We start from the raw sequence: 13,225 nt of genomic DNA, 5'->3' as shown, positions 1-13,225 counted from the left end.
TCAGACTGGAGGGACCCTATACCCACAGGGTCATTAACGAGGTGACTATAGGAAGACACAGTGAGTAATCTTGCTAGGCCTCGTGGTGGAACACCCTCCTAAAGAAACTTGACAACTGATGCTTAGTGAAAAAAAATCCTAACTTTCAGCCCAGTATTTCCTATGTGGTATTGTCAATTACTCAACAGATAGACAGGGTAAGGTGGCCAGAACAAGTTGACAATTCACTGTATTTATGAGCTTCAGGCTTCCTTTTGATCCTTGTTCATTTTACCAGATTTCATTTGATCTGCTTTCTGATACTCTATTAGCATAACTATGTTTCGGATCGACACAATGACCCACACAACAGGATCACAAGGCATCAGCTGTGTTTAATGTCGAGTTGTCATGTCAGCAATCTGTGTTGGAAGCACAGGTCAATTTTTCGATTTCATTGTAATTAATTCCTCCTTAATCTTACTACTAATGCACTGTGTATTGTTCAATATTGCTCTGATGCAATGCCCTTTTTGTGAAAACCCTAGGGTATAGGCATTGTGAGAAAAAGAATACATAATCTAGTGAAGGAAGGAAATCAAAGATACTACAAACAAATATGGTATGCATGTATATTTGTGAATAATAGAATTAACTGATTTGAAGGAACAAATTACTAAAACTAAAATGTTTCTGATTCTCTGTTATGTTGTGCATTAATTAGAAAAACACATGTTTTACAAACATTATACTGATTGAGCGACATTTCTTATTTAGCCTGGTATAACACAAAGATTTTAATAACTGTTTTATGCCCTTCCTTCTTTTTAACATCTGTGAATCACATTTTAACCACAATCTTAAATGCTTCCCATGCCTTTGATTCTATATGGCCACGCACTCAAAAGTTTCATTTTTGGGGGCAAAATAAAACTGAACATGAAACAAAGTGTCCTCTTCAATTTAAGGCAGTTTTACTGAGAATATCAGCAACAAGCTGAAGTAAAACCCAACACTGTTACACGGAAGGTAGACAGAGATGAGGGTGAACATGCTCTTTGTTTGTGAATGATTCAATTGCCAGCTCATAGTTCCCAAGAAAGGTCACTCATTCCATGAGCGTTAACAAAAGTTGCTATGATCTAGCAATGAAACAGGTAATGTCCTGGAAAATAATGTGCTAAAATAAAGCCGAAACTCTCAGATATACACCGCTGGTTAAGCCCTTAACAGTTTTGATTTCAGACAACGCTGAATTGAAATAGCACTGTTGTATTTTTACAGTTAAGTACCATATCAAATGGAGCAGTTATCGCAGGCAATGCATCTTTCAGAAGGAAAAGTAACAGCCTCTGCTCACCTTGAACACAAATGTAATTCATTCAAGTAGAAGAGAATCCACCATGATACACAGCAGCTGCTGCTTTGGATTTATTGTACAGAGTTCTGCATCTGTTGAAGACTACTTGCTCACTGCCTCTTCTCCCTAGAATCCATCAGATAGGAATGGGAAATCACCTGCCCTCTGCTGTGTGGGGAAAACAGGTACCCAGTGCTTGCCGGGGCCACAAGGTCACCACAAGGTGATCTGCATACCAGCTCGCGACTGGCCAAAGACTGTACTGAGTGAGTGGGTGTGTGTGTGAGTGAGTAGGGGGGGGGGGGGGGGGGGGGCAGCAGCTGTGAACAGGGAGGCAGCTGTACAAAGCAGCTGAGGCGATGTGGAATGGGAAAAGTTGCAGGATTGTAAATCTGATAACTGACAACAGGCAAACAGCCAACTTAATGCCCCGCCAAGTCTCTGGGGCCAAGTGGCGCAAGACACATTACATACTTAAGGGAGAAGTTCATTCAATAGGATTAATCTCTTGAGAGATGTATTTTGTTTTGTGATGAAAGTCCGTTCTGGTTGTCACCAGTGTGGATTATAAGGGGCAGCCTAAAAGGAGAACAGGAATCTTTTTCTTATTTAAAGAAGTTGTCTCATTGCTTTGAAACAAATCAGAGTTAACCAACTGCCAGTTTTGTGACAGATCCGATAAAGAAAAATAATCAATTGCTGCTGACTTTGAAACAATGCCTTTGAATTCCACATCGCAGGTCATTGTGTATTGTGAACATTACTAACCCCGTTGGCCAAAGGTTAAAAAGTAACAATTGAACCTAACACAACACTAAGTAGAAATCTCAAAAGTTATCTTTAATGTGGTAAAACAGGCCAATTTTTGTGCAATAGTACATTAGTATTTTTTTTCTGTATTCACTCATGGGGCATGGATGATGCTGGCCAGGCAAGCAATAATTGCTAATTGCTTGGAGGGCAGTTAAGAATTGACCACATTGCTGTGGGTCTGGAGTCACATGTAGACCTGACCAGGGAAGGATGGAAGGTATCTTTCTGAAAAAGGTGATTCATGAACCAGATGGGTTATTAAGGAAATTAACAAAGAGTCACCATTAGGCTAGATTATGGAGGTTATGTTCTGTGGTAGCAGCTCAACCTCTGGACCACAGTCTCCGAGTTCAAGTCCCCACCAGAACCACTGGCCACAGAAAACGTGGTCACATTGTGGTTCAACAGGCTCAACAATCTGCAAATCATTCCACCACTTCACTCCTAGGGGAGAAACATCTGCCTGAAATACCAATTTAAGGATCAATAGGCCTGTGTGTTATTTTGGGGAGGACATTTGGGTCCCTTTTGGGATCATGCTTTAGATGACAAACCAAGCAATGGAGATTCTGGAACTAGGAAGCATAATCTGAGAATTAGGGCCAGACTATTCAGGAGAGATGTTTGGAAGCATTTCTACACACAAAGGGTGGTAGATGTTTGGAACTCTATTCTACAGACAGTTTATTCAGTTTCTCTGATGTTTCATGTGATGGTTTTACAGTAAGTCGAAGGCTACATTGGTTTTGTACTGACAGCAGCATTACAATATGCATTGCTTTATGATCCAAGATTTTAGAACAGGCAATGAAACAGGCAAGAGATTACATGGTTGAAAGCGAGCAGGAAGGTTCTAAGCATGATGCTGCTGGTGTACAAAGTATGGCATTGGCTTGGAGGCTCTGCTGGTTTTCTGTGGCAAGGTTCCAACTCTAAAACTCAACCTTCTCCAACAAGTGTCTCACCAACTTTGAAATGCCTTATCCTAACATGTGGGATTATACTAACAATGGTAAAAATATAGTTTGCATTTAAGAGATTCTGCAAGCTATGGAGACTTCACATTAGTTTCCCCCTGACTTAACCAAGCTATATTGCCCTAAATATTAGACTACATTACTCAGGCCATAAGGAGCTTATTCTCTAAAAACAAAAGCAAATTCACTGTGGATGCTGGGAATCTGAAATAAAAACAAAAACACTGCTGGAAATACCCAACAGGTCTGGCAGCATCTGTGGACCGAGAAACTGAGTCAATGTTTTGAGTCAAATACAGCTATACTCTTGAACTGAAGAATGGTGATGGGTTTAATGATCTTAAAGTGGAAGGTAATGGTGGGATTTTCTGGAGGAGAAAAAGTAAAGATCTGACATAGTATGGATGGCATGAGAGATTGAATGATAAAGATGCCTTGGAATAAAATACAAAAGGAGTATGATTGTAGGATATTGTAGGATTGTGTGATTGGGTGACTGTCCTTGCGGAATCTGTACATTCTCCCCAAGTCTGTGTGGGTTTTCTCCACATGATCTGGTTTCCTCCAACAGTCCAAAGACGTGAAGGTTAGGTGGGTTGGCCATGCTAAGTTGCCCATAACATGTGGGGGTGTGAAGATGAGGTGGACGAGCCACGGGAAATGCAGGGCTAATGGGATAGGATGGCAGTGGTGGGGCTGGCTCTGGTTGGAATGCTCTTCAGAGGGTCAGTGTGGATTCAATGGGCCGAATGTCCTGCTTCCATGCTGCAGGGTTTCTATGATACTATCATTAAAGAAACAAGGTATGTGCAGAATAAGTGTGAATGACAGAATAATGAACAGCTCTGACCATGAGCAAAAGCACAGAAAACAAAACGCAGATAGGCACATGACAAAAATCAAACCAGAAGATAGAATGATATGAAACAATTCAACTCAGTGTTGAATCCAGAAGGCTGCTGAGTGCCTAATCTTGATTGAATCACCAAAGATTAAAAACAAAAAGGGTCTTTAAAGCTGACATCAATGATGTCACTCATAGCAATATACTCCCTGAGACAAAAGATGTGATCTTATTATATTTTCATGTAAAAAGCTTCTGATGGTAGATATGACAACATCCACTGGACTACACAAAAAGGGCAGCTGTGGGACTTTGCAGTAAAGGAATCTATTATTTGCAGTTAATTAATTCCCTGAGGGCTGACTGTCTAGCCTATGAGCAGCAATATCATTTACCTCAATTTTCTACAATTTATTGCACAAAGATCCAGATCGGAAAACAAGATCATTAAAATTGGAGTAATTAACAATGCAATTACACTGCTGATTGAAAATTACGGTCTAACCCTTCCAACAGCTATCATATTTTGAATGCTTTCTAGTTCTCACCAAAATGAAAGAACGATCATTCACCTACAAAGGACACAACCAAAACAAGTGGCACTCTTATAAGCCCTGCTCAGGCACTTCACAGGGTGATAGATGAGCAGCAAGGATTACCAGAACAAGTCCTAAATGGAGAATGGCTGAAGGGCTTGGTCAAACAAACAGATTTTCAGAGATCAATCACAAATTCAGTAGGAAGCTGAACTATATATAGTCAGGGGAGTGGAATAAATGATGAAATTAGAAAATATCCTCATTAGATCACATAAAACTATGTACCACCTTGGTCACTGACACAAAACAGATATTCAGGCAGTGAAATGACAAAGCAGGAGACTCAGTTACAGGCCGTAATGTTCCTGGTGTCTAGGTAATCTCTGGGTCCTGAAGTCTATACCATGTCTCAACGCAAATGTCCTAAATAGACAGGAGACCAAGCTCGATGCTGGATTAGTTGGCGCTCAGTGTGTCCATAAGACTGGAGCTGTCTGTATAGAATGAGTGGTAAAGGCAGGCATCAACCATGATGGCATCTACAGAAGGGAGAAGGCAGCATTTTGCAAGGCAACAGCTGAGCACAAAGTGCTCGAAGGGCAGAATGGCCTACTCCTGCATCTATTGTCTATTGACCACACTGTCAAAAGAAAAGTAACTCTATCTCCTTGACAGCCAATACTAAAGTACCCCAGACCATAAATACCATGAGAAATAGGAACAGGAATAGGCCTCTCTGTCTTCTGTCAGTCAATCTACCATCCATGGAAATATTCTACTTTCAAAATTATGAGCTTTTATCTTATTAAGTGTCTTGACCTTTGATAACATATCATCCAGGTCCATGAGTATGCTCCACCATTCAATAGGATCATAGCTGATCTACATTCTTTACATCGACTTTCCTACATTTCCTCATAACCTTTGAATCCACCATTTCTCCTCCTGACTGATCAAGAATCTCTCTCAGACTTAAATATGCCTCACTGCTCTCAGTAGCAAGGCTCTTAACCCTCTGATAGAAGAAATTTCTCCTCATCTCAGTCTTAAATTAGCACCCCTTAATTATGAGACCATGCCCTCTGATCCTGGACTCTCCCAGACGGGGGAAATACTCCCTCAGAATTTACTCTGTCTAGTTCCTTAGCAATCCTGTATGTTTCAATGAGATAATCTCCCATTCTTCTAAACTCCAATGAGTAGAGTCCTAGCATGTTTACATGATTTGTCTTAAGCTCATAATACAATCCTTTGCTTTGCATTCCAGTTTTCTGCAGTATTTCTTCATTTAGATATTACCCGGTGCTTTCCAAACTGAACACCTGACATTTTCCCACGTTATACTCAGTTGGCCAGCTTTCTGCCCACTGACTTAACCGATCAACATCCCTATGAACTGTTTGTATTCCTCTTGCAAACTATTCTTGTACCATCTGCAAATTTGACTGCAGTATACAGTTTTGTACAACATAACGAGGTAGCCTAAGGTAGAACAAATCATTTGCATGACAATAAAAAGATATTTGTACCTTCACCAGGGATGGCAGCGCCCAGAGTTGCATCCAGACGTGGGAATTGACACAAGTCTGAATAAAATGAGTCTGTCACCACCATTCCTTTCTCTTTACAGTCAATAATAAAAATCAGTTTCAAAATAACCACCAAGAGAATGTGCCAGGAGAGTTGAAGTAAAGAATGCTGACGTTTAGTGGAGCGTGAATGCTTTGCCACAGAGAATAGACGAGATAGAAAAGGGTACATCAATATTTTAACCAGAGGACAATACAAGTAAAAGAAAAGAAGAATGGAATTAGTTTTTGCTCACTGCAGCAGAAGGACAGTTCAGACACAACGGGATTGATGGCCTCGACTGCTCAAAACAAACATGATTCCATGGCACAAGGAATGATACTAATGGAGAAAAGTTTGTTTATTCTTACAAACATTTATTTCTCATTATTTACACCTGAATGTTAATCCATTTATTTTAAGTGACTTAAAGAGTAGATATACTGGACTGGTTCAGAAGGTGTTATTGCGAAAGCCAATGTTTTGCTGTAAGTATGACCCAGGAGGAAGAATTCACATTCTTGGGTTACTTGGGAAACCCTGGAACCAAGGAAAGCTAAATCGAAGAGATAGCTTCCTCATTGTGGACGAGGTGTATGGCTCAGTGTAGGAGGTTTTAAAATCACATGCCCGAGAATTGTGGATAGCCCACATTTTAGGTTAGAGAGGGAGAGCAGGATTAATAAAGCTATTGGTTGAGAAGCAGTAGATGTATGTACAATAAATAGTGAGAAATAAACAGGTTTGAGTTACAAGAAATAATATCCAGGGGGTAAGTCAATATTGTTCACCATAACTCAATGGAAAATCCACAAAACCCTGCAGAAAATGTTCCTTCTAGGAATCGTATGTCACAGCATGAAACAAGACATGCAGGAGTGATCAATATCATGACCTTGATTCGTCACATCCATTAAAGATGCCAAAGCATAACTGTAGCTACTCACACACAGCTACTTGGGAAATGATGTGTAGAATAATTTGCACTGGTCCTGGGTCAGCTTAAAGCTGGCACAACCAGTAAAACGTAATCCTTCACTGCAGTCTAAAACTTAACTCTAATATGTAAAACCATGCATGCAGTGACAATGTGTCAAGTCTCTTAGCAACCAGCTGATACAGCACCCGTACCACTTGTGTCGCTCTTAAACAGCGGTCAAGTGCTGGGTCACTGCGTCCTTTGCCTGCAGACTTATGTTTGGAGCTTCCCTTCATGTCCTGTCATTTCTTTATCCCGCTCCCTTCAGCCATGGTAACAACTACTAATGGGCTGAGACATATTATGGGCTTTTCTACAGGCTTTCCAAAATTCTATTCTTCTATTCAGATACTGCGTGTTAATGAAACTCATCCTTTCCATTTTATTTACGTTAAATTTCTGCTCAACTATTACTACTCCTGCAGCAGAAGTAGTGATTTATTTGTACATATGCTTTCTCAATGTGTTTGCTGGTTTCACAGCTCACAATGAGGTCCTCTCTATCAGGGGCAAGCGCAGACCGGGTGGGTGGTCAACTGGCAGTTCATTCAGTCCGCAAGCAGAATGCCAAGCTTTAAGTGCTTGCCATTTTCTTTCACAAACTTGCTCTCATGCTCACATTCCTGTCCTCTGCCTGCTGCACTGCTCCACTGAAGCTCAACACGAGCTGAAAGAACAACCCTTCATCTTCGGATCAGGCATTTTGTAGCTTTCTGGTCTCAACATGAAGTCCAACAATTTCAGGCCTTAAGTGTCACTCATAAAAACAGAAATTGTTGGAGAAACTCAATTTCTGAGAAAACCCTTCTTCAGAACTGTTCACCGAACCCGAAACACTAACTCCACTTTCACTCCACAGATGCTGCCAGACCTGCTAAGTTTCTCTAGAAGTTTGTTTTTTGTCTCAAATTTCCAGCATCTACAGTTCTTCAATTTGTTTTTCATTTAGCATTGAACTCTGTCACCCAGGTCGATTGTTTTATTGTCAGTGTGCTGATCAGAATTTTGTTTTTCATCTTGTTGCTGTCAGACATAGTTAGTCATTAGGGGAAAGTGAGGTCTGCAGATGCTGGAGATCAGAGTCAAAAAGTGTGGTGCTGGATAAGCACAGCAGGTCAGGCAACATCCAAGGATCAGCAGAGTCAATGTTTTGAGCATAAGCTCTTCACTATTCTGTTATCCATACTCTCTCTGAACAAATTGTGTTTCTATACTGCAACCATTAGCACTCCTTTTACCTTTGGAATAACAAATGTCACTGGAACAACATCTCATCTAGCCCAGATACCCCATTTTGTGCTTCCTTTTCACACTACCACTTTCCTTCAGTTCTTAAACATTAAAAGTTAAATGTTGTTGGGGTGCAATGAAGCTGCAGAGAAACTGAGGAGGAGCAGATGTGTCAGCAAGCCCAGGACCAGCAGCAATCTGAATTTGAAAGGCCTCCAGCTGAAAACCTTACAGCTGAAGGTTCCAACTGAAGATTATAGAGTCCCTACAGTGCAGATAGAGGTCATTCAGCCCACTGAGTCTGCACCAAGCCTCCAAACCTGTAACACCACCACTCCTGTAACCCCTGCAGATCCGTGGACAATATGTGGCAATTTAGCATGGCCGATCCACCTAACCTCCACGTCTTTGCAGTGTGACAGGAAACCTGAGCACTCAGTTCATGCAGACATAGAAAAACATGAAAACTCCATGCAGATATTTACGCAAGGCTGGAATCTAACCTGGCACTAGCACTGGATCCCTAGCATTGTGAGATTACAGTATTAACCATATAGCCACCATTAGCCCCAAAGTTCTAATAGATGTTCTATTTTCATTTCTGTTATTCAGTAGGTTATAATTCTTTTGTTCCTTTATTGACATCAGATTCTTCAAGATTTGTTTCATCAAAATTACATAATAAAATGCTTTGATGTTATGGAATTTCACTTATTAAAGATTCCAAAACCGAAACCTTACATCAAGTGCCACATTTGAGTGACATGAGGATAAATCAACCGTTTTTCATTCATTCACAGGCTGTAGGCTTTGCTAGCTAGACAATCATTTATTGTCCATCCCTAGTTTCTCTTCAGAAAGTGATGGAGAGATGCCTTCTTGAAACACTGCAGTCCATTTAATGTAGAGAGAGCAGTTATGGAGGGAGCTTTAAGATTGTGAGCCAGCTACAGTGAAGGAACAGCAAAAAAGCTCCAAGTCAGGATGGCTTTGGCTTGGAGGGGAACTTGCAGAGGGGAACTTCTAGAGAGTAGAAGTCAAAGTTTTGGAAGGTGCTGTCTCAGAAATCTTGTTGGGTTGTAGCAGTGTCTCTTGTAGATGGGACGCATTGCTGCAATCCAATGTTGGTGGTCATGGGAAGTCAGAAATTAAGTTACTCACCACAGCATTCTTAGTCTCTGCTCTATTCTTTTAGTAACAGTATTGAAATGGCTAGCCCAGTTCAGTTACTGATAAATGGAAACTCCCAATGTAGTGATAGTGAGGGATTCAGCGATGGTAATACAATTGAATGTGAAGGAGCGATGATTGGATTCTCTCTTGCTGGAGATGATCATTACCAAGTATTTGTGTTACTTGCCACATATCAGCTCAAATCTGAAATGTTCTCCACATCTTGAAACCGTTTGTTGTCACTATCAAGGATATTTTCCATCAATGTGCTAATGATTGAGAGTAGAAAAATTGTGACATAATTACTCAGATTGGATTGTTCTTTTATTTTTGTGGGCAAAATGTACCGATGCAATTTTCCGCAATGCCTCAAAGATCTTCTTTTAAACATTTATTCATAGGATGTGGGCATTGTTGGCTTGGCCAGCCCTTCCTTGAGAAGGTGGTGGTGAGCTGCCTTCCCGAACAGCTGCAGTCCAATCACTATAGGTGGAACGACAGTATAATAAGGAAGGGCATTCCGGGATTTAGGCTGAGTGACAGTATATTTCCAAGTAAGGATGGTGAGTGGCTTGGAGGGAAACTTGCAAGTTGTGTTATTCCCATTATATCTGCACCTCCCTTATCCTTCTAGATGACAGTGGTTATGTGTTTGGAAATTAATGTCTAATGAGCTGTGGTGAGTTTCTGCAGTGCATCTTGTAGGTAATACACACTGTTGCTACTCAGTATCGGTGGTGGAGGGAGTGAGCCGCTTTGTCTTGGGTGGTGCCAAGTTTGAGAATGTTGTTAAAGCTGCACCCATCTGGGTAAGTGGCAGCAAATCTACCACATTACTCAAACATGACGAGCAGTGGTGAGGTTTCAACACTTCAAACATTCTGATCGAAGAACTGAAATCAGTGCTGCTGTCTAATGTTCACTGTTTTCATCAACAACTAAATTCCCCTGCCCACTTCACCCACATACAAATACAACAGAAACAATCCACCTCTTTTGGTGTTCATAAACATAACAATCCAGAAGGGAACTTCATATCATTTCTAGGCCACTATCCAACATTCCTCTCTACCATTTTCAATACAATTACATACATGCTTAGCTCTGAATAGCAATCACTTCAATGATTTGAGCCATAGCACTTAAAGGAGAAACAACCTTTTTAATTTGAGATAAGGTTCAACAATTCAGGGCTTTCATATGTGTGTAGTTTGACAGAAAATCAGGTGTATGATGCTTTACGTAAACAGTGCCTCAATCAAGATGGTTATCGGTAATTCCTACTCAGATTTCGATAAGAGAACTTAAAAGCTTTAACTTAGTTGGAAATATTTGAACTGCAAACAGCCAAATTTCATCATTATAGGATCAACTCGGTACACAAAAGCTTTGTAAAACTACATCTGTCAAAGAGACCTGCAATGTCAGTTACAGATGTTCCTCAGACTGTCTAATAATAGTGATTAAATTCCTTCATTACCACAAGTTCCAGTGCAGACTGGAATCAGTTCAAGAAAAAACAAAATACTCCAGTTGTTGGAAATTGGAAGCAAACAGAAAATGCTGAAAATACAGTGAACAGTCGACTTAGCATGCCAGGTAAAATACCTTAAATGGCTCTGTTCTCTCACGAAGATGCAAATTGACCTATGGAACATTTCCACCAATTTCTGGTTTTGTGATCAATGTTTCTAACCCAGGAAAATATAAAGCCAATATACAATCCCTCTGTGGGCAGCTCCAATGTGAGATTGTGACTGATGCGACTTCAGATGAAACAGAAACACACTCAAAATATCTCCAAAGAATGAGGAGTCAGTAAATTAAGTTAAATGTGCAGATAATTACTTGTGCGTGGAAAATAAACCTTTCTGGACTACTCAGTTGAACTCTCACACCATCGCTATCATGGGGCAGGGTGTGGAATTGCAACATGCCATTTCACTTAAAGAGAACCATGAAATGAAGGATAAAAGCTTCTTTCCTACAGAAAGAATGAATGTTAAAGAATCACCAATTATTTGAAGAAGATTTGCACTTGTTGGAAAACACAGAGCAGTACTACAGATAGTATCAATGTATGGGGCAGAGTTTCACCATAGACCAACCATTACAACATAGTCCATTGTTTCATTGTGATGAAACAGAAAGGGTTTTTCTTGCTCTTTTTATTCCCCAAAGTTTAACGAAGGTATTTCCTTCATTAAACTTTGGGGAATGAAAAGTGTCCTTTGAGATGGCACACATTCCAATGAGCTGCTCTCTCAGGTTGATCAGCTGGAGGATGACATCCTGCAGAAGGCCATCAGAAAATGACCACACTACTCTCATCAGATAGGAATACTGTTTGGTACAGGAAAGAAACAAAATATGTACTGTATACAAAAAACACATGTACACTCATCCTGAAACATTAATATCCAGTGATGTGCCATTTCTTTTATTTCTTTTAGACTGGAAAACCTAACCAAGTTTAAGAAAACAGACAGACAGTCAGAACTACATCATAAATATCTAAGGAGTACGGATATGACCTGCATGCATCATTTGACTCACTGCTGTTACCCCTCTGTCCCTCTTATTGGGTGAAGTTTTCCATTAATAATGTCAACATCTACATATATAATAAAAGTGACTGCACTGGGTTGTGCAATGTCCCATGAAGATCTGCCAGCTGAATTCATTTTGGGGAGCTTCTAGGAAAATGCATAGAAGGCAGAAAGTTAATGCTTTAAATGTCATTTTATTTGTATTTTCCATTTGAAAATTAACTGTTTTGTATTTGTTATTTACTCCTGCTTTCCTAAATTGCTTGACTTAGTGAGAAAATCAGAAGTCGCTATCACCTTCCCCATTAGTCACCAGCCTAACCCATTCCCATTCCAGCTGCTGTTTGCCCAATCTCAGTATATTTCTCTGCTTTTTACAGTCACTTATGTTCCCATGAAGCTCTTGGCTGTTAAGGATCCACTTTAGATGCCATTAATATGGTAATGGAGGGGCCAAACACTTAGTTCAGGATTCCTCAGGGAAAGTGGGCTGCTTGGAGTGAAGCAGGTAAAGTCTTAGCCCAGAAAGCAGCTGCTGCCAAACAGGTTTTCCTCAAATCTGGACATTTGCTGTGGACTGGTCAACTTTCAGAAGCCCAACTGACCAATTTGAATGCATGCTCCTTAGAACATGTACATGTCAGGTCTGTCAAGCTTAGAGGAACGAGTGCCTCTTTTCTCCAGTACTGTGAGAGATACACTAGTATTACTTTAAAACTCAATACAAAATTATTAAATAAAGCAGGTGCCCACCTGCAAGTGAAACTCGGAAATGAATAACCAGGCTAATCTACAGAGGCAGCATAAATTTATGAGCTGTTTTGTGACTGTTCTAAATCAAATGAACAGCCCTTTACAATAAATATGAATTCCTGAGATACCATTTTTGGTACTTCTTCATTAAAGACATCACTTTGGTAGACTGACAAGATTGCTAGTTATATTTCTTTTTGTGGGCTGCATTTGACTTTGCACTTTATCCATCCCACTCCCATTATCTGCCTTTGATCCATTAAATAACACACTCAGTACATAACAGTTGAATGAGGTGCATAACCTGAGGGGGGTGTACATTTGAAATATAAGGCATTTGTATGGTGTCAGTCGATACCAAAGTGTAATAGCACTTCAATATCATAAGATAAAAGGAATATGAGAAATGAAGATTCAGAATCTTTCACATATTTTTTCTATTAGGTTTCGGAAAGTAATG

General features: G+C 40.2%; 1 protein-coding gene across 4 annotated transcripts in view; it reads right to left on the bottom strand.

Moving 5' to 3' along the window:
* The window catches only part of arhgap24 (Rho GTPase activating protein 24), a 453,346-nt gene that overhangs the window by 145,222 nt on the left and 294,899 nt on the right, over nucleotides 1-13,225 (bottom strand). The window contains exon 1 of one of the 4 annotated variants that reach the window (XM_043696045.2): nucleotides 1,340-1,531. The exons of the other annotated variants lie outside the window; for them this stretch is intronic. Within the exon in view, the coding sequence (XP_043551980.1) occupies nucleotides 1,340-1,361 (22 nt within the window). The 5' untranslated portion in view covers nucleotides 1,362-1,531. Of the gene's footprint in view, nucleotides 1-1,339; nucleotides 1,532-13,225 lie in introns of those variants that run through there. 4 annotated transcript variants of the gene reach the window in all.

Source organism: Chiloscyllium plagiosum, unplaced genomic scaffold (genome assembly GCF_037043375.1).
Source record: "Chiloscyllium plagiosum isolate Xiang-an unplaced genomic scaffold, Cpla_swu_hap1 HiC_scaffold_1, whole genome shotgun sequence".
In the NCBI taxonomy this organism is placed as follows: Eukaryota; Metazoa; Chordata; class Chondrichthyes; order Orectolobiformes; family Hemiscylliidae; genus Chiloscyllium; species Chiloscyllium plagiosum.
The sequence above is the reverse complement of the archived record's forward strand: the minus strand, read 5'-3'. Positions and strand labels throughout refer to the sequence as shown.